Source organism: Colobus angolensis, unplaced genomic scaffold, assembly GCF_000951035.1.
Source record: "Colobus angolensis palliatus isolate OR3802 unplaced genomic scaffold, Cang.pa_1.0 Scaffold450, whole genome shotgun sequence".
Taxonomy (NCBI): Eukaryota; Metazoa; Chordata; class Mammalia; order Primates; family Cercopithecidae; genus Colobus; species Colobus angolensis.
The window spans coordinates 292145-301071 of NW_012117933.1; the positions used below are offsets into that span (position 1 = coordinate 292145).

At 43.0% G+C, this 8927-nt stretch overlaps 1 protein-coding gene across 1 annotated transcript; it reads right to left on the minus strand.

Moving 5' to 3' along the window:
* Positions 1-6820: 6820 nt before the first annotated feature.
* On the minus strand, positions 6821-8566 carry ATXN3L (ataxin 3-like). The gene is made up of 2 exons (XM_011957826.1): positions 7866-8566; positions 6821-7712 (listed from the first exon to the last, which is right to left on the minus strand). Exons 1-2 carry the CDS (start codon positions 8097-8099, stop codon positions 7035-7037), a joined length of 912 nt encoding a protein of 303 aa, XP_011813216.1. The 5' UTR covers positions 8100-8566; the 3' UTR covers positions 6821-7034.
* Between the last annotated feature and the right edge of the window lie 361 nt (positions 8567-8927).

Consider the following 8927-nt stretch of genomic DNA (forward strand, 5'->3'; position numbering starts at 1 on the left):
TTCAGAGACTACGCCTAACCCTGTGAGCAGGGTGGGACTGGAAATACCAGATAATGATCTGGCACTCCCAGGCACAAGAGTGACTATGGACATTTTGCAGGTGTCCTCTAGAAAGAAATGCTCTCTTCTGTGACCACGGACCTGAGCTTGGGGGGCCCCGCCAGCATCCAGGTAAGAGTCATTTAATGATGGATGTGAGCATCGTGATTTGCAGGTTTCCTGATACAACACCTTGTGTGTGTGTCTGTCTGTCTGTCTTTCTTTACTTTTCTTTCTTTTCTTTCTCTCTTTCTCTCTTTCTTTCTTTCCTTTCTTTTTTGAGATAGAGTTTTGCTCTTGTCGCTCAGGCTGGGTGCAATGGTGGAATCTCAGCTGACTGCACCCTCCGCTTCCTGTGTTCGAGTGATTTCTCCTGCGTCAGCCTCCCAAGTTGCTGGGGTTACAGATGTGTGCCCCCACCGCCCACTAATTTTTGTATTACTAATAGAGATGAAGTTTCACTGTGTTGGGCAGGCTGGTCTCAAACTCTGGACTTCTAGTGATCCACCTGCCTTGGCCTCCCAAAGTGCTGGGATTACAAGTGTGAGCCACCATACCTGGTGCCTCGTGTGTTTCTGAGGCATGTATCTCAGTGTATGTTTTCCAGGTTCCCCCGAGGAAATCCTGACAAACAGGAACCACGATCGGGACATTCTGCTATCTGGGTAAGTAATGGTGTGCTTGGTAAACTCATCACAGACCAAGTGATCTCCACGAATCTAGGTAAGCGAAGTTCCTTTGCCTGAACGGTTTACCATGTGATGGGTTAATGGCTATTATGGAAAGAAAGGGAAATGGCTCCTTGTTCTCCTTGCCATGTGATCCTTTTCATTTCTGTCCTGGAGAGAAAGTGTGCTCTATGTGCTTTGTGAGTGCTGATTGATTGGCATGTACCCAGGGAACTCACATGGCATTGTGCATCACAGGAGTGACTGCGGTAGATTTCCAGGGAAGCTGACCAGGGAAAATGGCATGTCCTACCATGGCCTAGACCTTGGAGGGCCCTCAAGCATCCAGGTACATTTTTGGCTCCCATAATGATGATACTGAGCAGGTAGTTTGTAGGGTCCTAGTGGAAAAGCTGTGTGCATAGACATGCTGGTCATGCATTTGGTTTCACATTCAGGCAGGCAGTAGTCAGAGCATGAGGACAACCTTGAGGTCTCTCCAGGAGATTCAGGGTCCATAGGATTTGGTACGGATTCAGGTATGAGATGATCATGGCTCTCATCATTGCAGTGACTGTGGTATTTTGAAGGAAGCCAAGAAGCAGATGATGGACATGTCCCTAACCATGGTAGTGCCCATGGAATTTTGTAGCTGTAGAGTGAAAAGATGACAGTGGCCATATCCCAGGTAATGTCCATGGGATTTTGTAAATATCCAGGTAAGAAATGAGTGTTTCTACTTAAGAAGTGAACATGGGATACTGAAGTTATAAAGGTAAGAAATGATGATAAACCCAATAGTGCAGGTGACCATGGTATTTTCTAGATATCCAAATAAGAGTGGATGGTGACCCTAACTGGAGTATCAAAATTGGATTGCCTCAGGTAGGTACGTAGCTGCTGATGATGTTTCTTCCCATATTAGTGAACACGGCATTTTGTGGTATTCCACTCCACACGTGTTGGCAAAACCAAACCACAAAATGACCATGAGATTTGTCAGGGGTCTAGTAAACAGATGATGGTCCCCTTAACCGTGAAGGTTATGATGAAATTTTGTAGGACAGTAATTAAGAGATGATGGTGATCCTAACCACGTAGTGAATAAGGGATTTTGCAAGTCACCAGGTAAGAGATGATGGTGTCTCTAAAAATGTGGTGACCATGGGATTTTGCAGATACCTACCTAAGCAATAATGTGTTACTAGAAATGATAGTACCAAGGTGTTTTACAGTTACCCAGGAAAGAAATGATGTGTCTCCAGCAATGGCATTTAACCTGGTTAATTTTAGGTCTCCATGGATGGTAGATTTATCTAAATCTGGTAGATCTCATGGGCTCCTATAGGTATCCACATGAGAGACGATGTGTCACGAATTGTAAACAACGGCCGCTATTGTTACCAAGGTATTTTATAAGTATCCAGCTAAGAGCTCTGGCTTTATGTATTTGTTAGATTTATGACTTTTTTGTGTGTGTTTTTATAGTATATTTTTCTTTTTTTGAGAGAGTCTGGCTGAGGTAAGTGCTGATGCACGCATCAACGACAGCACACACCATGGGACTGTCCCAGAGACCTGGTTCAGTGATGCGGTGTCCCCACACGTCTTCCTGCCATGATTTCTTTCACAGGTACTCAGCTGAGGAAACGATTGAGTCCTTACCAATCCCAGATCGGCCAGGTTTTCCCGTTTTCTGTTTCAACGAAAGTGTATGCTGAACCCTGTGAGTGTTGAGGGGCTGGAGGGTGCCAGGTATTTCTCTCTGCATTCCCCGCCCCCGTGCTGCCCCTAGGATGTCTGCAGGTGTCAAGAAACGGTGTTTTTGTGCTATCAGGGTCGACCTGGGATTACTGCAAGTATCCAAGTTTTGAGTGGGTGTGTCCTGTAAAGATGGAAATAATCAAGATTCTTTGCAGGAGTGGTGGCAGGAAACCCCATGTCACTCTACACCTACTTCTTCGTGCTTCTTTCAGGTTCCTACCATGACATCACAATAAATCTGACGCAAGACCTTAATGGGAAGTTCGGCTGTTCTGCACGTCAGTGCTGATGAGGACCAAAAGCATCACACGGGCCACTGAGGTTCAGTTGTCTAGATAAGTGATGATGGTGTAAGGCCTCCCTGTTGTTCCCGTGATTTCGCTTCAGGTGTCCCAGTTGGTATTGATAAGGGTACCTGGCACACTAGAAACCATGAGTTTTCCCTCTGCATATTTCAGAGATAATGCCTAACCGTGTGAGCGTGGTGGGACTGCAAATACCAGGTAATGATTCAGCGTTCCCAGCCACAGCAGTGACTGTGGACATTTTACAGGTGTTCTGTAGAGAGAAATGCTGTTTTCTGGAGCCACGGCCCTGAGCTGGACGGGCTCCGCCAGCATCCTGGTAAGAGTCATTGAATGATGGATGTGAGCATCATGATTTGCAGGTGTCCTGGTACGGCATCTTGTGTGTTTCTGAGGCATATGTCTCTGTATAAGTTTTTCAGGTTCCCTGGAGGAAATCCCGACAAAAAGGAATCACCATCAGGGGACATGTCTGCCATCTGGTTAGTGATAGTATTCGCAGTAAACTCACCACAGACCAGGCGATCTCTACCTATCTAGGTAAGTGAGTTTCCTTTGCCTGAGCAGTTTACCATATGATGGGTTAATGGCTGTTCTGGAAAGGAAGAGTAGTGACTCCCCGTTCTCCTCGCCATGTGACCCTATTGATAACTGTCCTAGAGAGAATGTAAAATGTATGTGCTCTCTGAGTGCAGATTGGTTGGCACGTACCCAGGGAACCCACGTGGCCCTGCATCACAGGAGTTTCTTCGGTGGAGTTACAGGGAAGCCAACCAGGGAAAGTAGCGTGTCCTACAATGGCCTAGACCTTGGAGGGCCCACAAGCATCCTGGTAGATTTTTGGCTCCTATAATGATAATAGTGAGCAGGTGGCTTGCAGGGTTCTGGTGTTAAAGGAGTGTCCATAGACACATTGGTCACATATGTGATTTCTGATTCAGGCAGGCAGAAGTCAGAGTGTGAGGACAGCCTTGTGGTCTCTCCACGAGATTCACGGATCATTGTATTTGGTAGGAATTCAGGTATGAGATGATCATGGCTCTTATCATTGCAGTGACTAGAGTATTTTCAAGGAATCCGAGAAACAGATGATGAACATGTAGGTAACCGTGATAATGCCCATGGGATTTTGTAGCTATAGAGTGAAAAGATGACAGTGGCCACATCCATGGTAATGTCTGTGGGATTTTATAAATATCCAGGTAAGAAATAAGTGTTTCTACTTAAGAAGTGAACATGGGATACTGAAGTTATAAAGGTAAGAAATGGTAAACCTGATTGTGTGGGTGACCATGGTATTTCCTACACATCCAGATAAGGCTGGATGGTGACCCTAATTCGAGTATCAACATTGGGTTTTGTGAGGTAGGCACCTAGGAGCTGATGATGTCCCTTCCCATGTGAGTGAACGTGGCATTTTGTGGTATTCTGGATGTGGTGGTGAACCTAACCCCAAAATGACCATGAGGTTTGTCAGGGTCCTAGTAAAGAGAAGATGGTCCCCTTAACCATGAAAGTTACGATGTCATTTTGTCAGTCAGTAATTAAGAGATGACGGTGACCCTGCCACTCCAGTGAATAAGGAATTTTGCAAGTCACCAGGTAAGAGATGATGGTGTCTCTAAAAATGTGGTGACTGTCGGATTTTGAGGATATCCAATCAAGGAATAATGTGTTACTAGAAATGATAGTACCAAGGTACTCAGTAGTTAGCCACGAAAGAAATGATGTGTCCCTAGCGATGGCATTTAATCTGAGTAATTTGTAGGTCCCCATGTATGGTAGGTTTTTTCAAATCTGGTAGAACTCATGGCCTTCTGTAGGTATCCACATGACAGATGACGTGTCACAAAGTGTAAGTACTGCCACTACTGTAGCCAAGGTATTTTATCAGTATCCAGCTAAGAGGTCTGGCTTCATCTATGTGTTGCATGTTAGACTATCATGTTGTCTATTTTTTTCTTTTTTTTGAGATAGTGTCTGGCTGAGGTAAGTGCTGATGCAGGCCTAAACCACAGCCCTCACCATGGGACTGTCACAGAGACCCAGTTCAGTAGTGGTGTGTCCCTACACGTCTTCCCACTATGATTTCTTTCACAGGTACTCAGGTGACAAGTGACTGAGTCCTTACCATTCCCAGATATGCCAGGTTTTCCCATTTTCTGTTTCAACAAAAGTGTATGCTGAAACCCGTGAGTGTTGAGGGATTGCAGGGAGCCAGGTGTTTATCACTGTATTCCCTGCCCCCGTGCTGCCCCTAGGATATCTACAGGTGTGCAGTCGGGAAATGGTGGTTTTCTGCTATCACGGTCGACCTGAGGTTACTACAAGTATCCAGGTCAAGTGGGTATGTCCTGAAAAGATGGAAATCATCAAGGTTCTTTGTAGGAGTGCTGTGGAAAACCCTGTGTCCTTCTACACATGTGTCTTCTACACATCTGATTTTGCAAGCTGCCAGAGAAGATATGATGGTGTCTCTGAAAATGTGGTGACCACGAGTTTTTGCAGATAACCAATTAAGTTATCTGCAAAACTAGAAATGGTAGTCCCAAAGTATTTTACAGTTACCCAGGAAATAAATGATGTGTCCTTAGCAAAGGCATTTAATTTGCGTAATTTGTAGGTCTCCATGTCTGGTAGGTATTTCTATATCTGGTCAATCTCATGGTCTTCTGTAGGTACCCACATGAGAGATGATGTGTCACAAGTTGTAACCAAGTGCCAAGGTATTTAATAAGTATCTCACTTAAAGCTCCGGTGAATATAAGTTTTTGAAGATACCCAGTGGGGAGTGATATTGGCCTAAGCTGTGGTAATGCCCACTAGTAGTGCCCATATCTTGGTAACAGGTGGGGTGTGTCTAATTATGGTTGTCCCTATGGCTTTTTTTTTTTTTTTTTTTGCAAATTCCAGCAATATAATGAAGACAGTCTTAACCACTCTTATGAACAGAGGATTTAGCAGGAATTGAGGAAAGAAATAATGTGGGCTTTAACCAAATGGACGTGATTAGATTTTAGGGATTTCTAAATAAGTGATCATGGTGTCCCTAACCATGAGATTTTGCAGGTTGTAGTCAACAGGTGATGATGAATTTAACAGTAGGCGCAAACATGGGAATTATTGATACCCAGATGAGACATGATGTGGTCCTTAAACATATTACAGACCATATGATTTTTTAGATATCTACATAAACAATATGTCCTGAAATCTTGATGCAACCATTTTTTTTTTTCACATTTAAAAAGTTGCTCATTCTCAAATATTTGTGCAGGGCTGATTTCAGGGTATAGGAATACACCAGCAGCCGGCCCGACGGCTCACGCCTTAATCCCTGTACTTTGGGAGGCCGAGGCGGACAGATCACTTGAGGTCAGGAGTTTGAGACCAGCCTGGCCAACATAGCGAAACGCCATCTCTATTAAAAATACACAGTTTAGCCAGGCGTCCTGGCACATGCCCGTACTCCTAGCTACATGAGAGGCTGAGGCACGAGAATTGCTAGAACCCAGAGGGCAGATGTTGCAGTGAGCCGAGGTTGGGCCACTGCAGTCCAGACTGGGCGACAGAGCAAGTCTTTGCCCCCCGCCCCCCATCTCCCCCACAAAAAGTAAGGCACCAGAGTCATGAAATAATGAGCTTACCACAGAGGGTGTAAAAAACGAAACCTCAGAAAATATTACCATATTTCAAAAGACTTGTGGAAAATAATTAAGGACCAAGTAGCAGAAATTGTGGTCAGAAGAAATAACATAAGAATATACTTAAGTGCACAGTACATAGTTGGAAGGCAAACTGTTTATCCTTCTAAAACCATTACTATGATCAACACAGACAAGAGACACTTTCCTGAGAGGTTAAATTGGTTCATGAGAAATAAAAGCAACCAAAATGAGCCACATTATCTAGAATAGAAGAGACCATATGGAAAAAGTTCTATGGCAAGAGCTAATTGGTATGCAAAAAGACCCATGAAAAATCTCCAATTTTAGTCACATTAGTTATTGCACGCTAAAAAAAAACCAAAAAGGAACATTTTGGAAGTTATTTTAAATTTAATTAATAGCTGAATGTCTCCTTGGCTACTAGTTGAATGATCATTGTTTAGTCCCACATCTCTCTCACCATTTTGTTTGCAAACGATCTAGAAGGCTTGTTTCCTCATCTATTTGACAGATGACCAAAATGGATCCTACAGTATGATCACACAGGATAATGTTGCAAAGTATGACTATCTCAATTATTTTTGAAGGCATTATTTTTCTCCTTTGATTTTCAGATTCTTTCTCATAATTTCTAAAACAGTGTCGACAGTGGCCTGTACCATGTCTTCACTGATGTCATTACTGAGATCACTCTCAGTTGCTCTCGAACTTGTTGGCCTTTCGTGTAGATATGAACTGTGACCTGGCGGATCTGACTGTTGCTGCTGCTGCTGCTTCTGTTCCTGCTGATGCTTTTCAAAATAGTCTGTTGTTTTCTTTGGCTCTTCCGAAGCAGGAGTTCCACATGATGTCCCTAGAAGATCTTGCAATGTGTTTCTGGAACTACCTTGCATGCTTAGCTCAATAGCCCTGCGGAGATCTTCATCTTCTTTATTGGTTTCTTGGCGACTTAGTTCCAGGGCCCTCTGAAAATCCAACTCGTCTTGGTCTGATGTTCCAGACTCATCACTTTCTTCTGACACTTTTTCAAGAACTGTTTTATAGACTCTGTGGTCTTTTTCTTTGGCTAATTTTTTTCCATTAAGTTTTGGTCTATCCATCTCTTCAACACTGATGATTTGCAGCAGTTGGTCAGCTTCACAGTCTGGCAGATCCCCTTTAACAACAAATACAGAATATGCTTCCTGTTGCAGCTGAGTCAAGAAATTTGCAAGGCATATATCTGATAATAATTCTGGACCCGCCAAGAGAGAATTCAAGTTAAACCAGTGTTTTCCGAATTTCCTGATAGTAAACCAGTGTTGTTTATAATTACATATAAAAGATCTTTCATTTATAGGATCAATCCCGAGCTTCTGATATTCAGGATTGTTGAAATGGATGACCTCTAAACCCCAGAACTTCAAGGCGTTGCATATTACCTGAATAGAGAAGAAGCCGCTATCATCCATGTTTTCTGAAGGCTGCTGTAAAAATGCGCGATAGTCTTCACTGGTGACTCCTCCTTCTGCCATTCTCATCCTCTCTTCTTCATCTAGCTGATGTGCAATTGAAGCTAATTCCACAGGGCTAAAATATTCTCCTTGCAGCAGATTATTCAGGCAGTGCTGAGCACAAAGGAAGCCTTCTTGTTTTTCATGAAAGATGAAATCCATGTTGATTCTAACCGTGAGTTTTTGTATATATGCGGGGACATGTTATATGCCCAGCTATGGCAGTTATCCGGGCAGTTTGTAGATAGCCATGAAATAGGTGTTAGGTTTTCAAAGCTTATGAAGACCATGGGTTTCTGTAGGTATTTAAGTAAGGGATGATATGTCACAAAGCACTATTGTGACCAAGGTGGTTTTGCCAGTAACTAGTCAAGACCTGATGGTAAACCTAAAGTGAATATGGGATTTTGGAGTCATCCCATAGGGGATAATGGTGACTTGAACCATGGTAGTGCCCGTTGATTTTCAGATGTCCTATAAAATATAATGTCTCTCTAATTATGGTTGTCGGCGTGGTTTTAGTAAGTGAATAAAGGTGAAATTTACCACAGTACTAAACAGAAGATTTGGCAGGTAACTGGGAAAGAAATAACATGGGCTTTAACCAAACGGACATCATGGGATTTTGGAAGTCTCTGGGTAATTTATGATGTCACTGACCACAGTAATATCCATGGAATTTTGAAGGTTCCACTCAATAGATGACAATAAAACGGTGGCGATGAAGATGGGACTTTGCTGGTATCCTAGTTAGATGTGATGTGGGCCTTAAAAACATTAGTGACCAAATGATCTTCAGACATCTAGAAAACTGATGAAGATGTCCTGAACTCTTTTCATATCCATGTGTTTTTACAGGTGTTCAGAAATAAGATAAGAAATGTGTGTGCCCAACAAAAGTAGTAACCATTAGATTTTACTGTTTTCTAGTTCAGAGACAATCTCTCTCAAACTTAGTAGTGACAAAGATATAGCAGGTATCCAGGTAGG

Coding starts and splice junctions, on each gene's coding strand:
- ATXN3L (XM_011957826.1), bottom strand. CDS start 8,099: ATGGATTTCATCTTTCATGAAAAACAAGAAGGCTTCCTTTGTGCTCAG. Junction 7,713..7,865: donor GCGGCTTCTTCTCTATTCAG/GTAATATGCAAC, acceptor TTCGGAAAACAC/TGGTTTAACTTGAATTCTCT.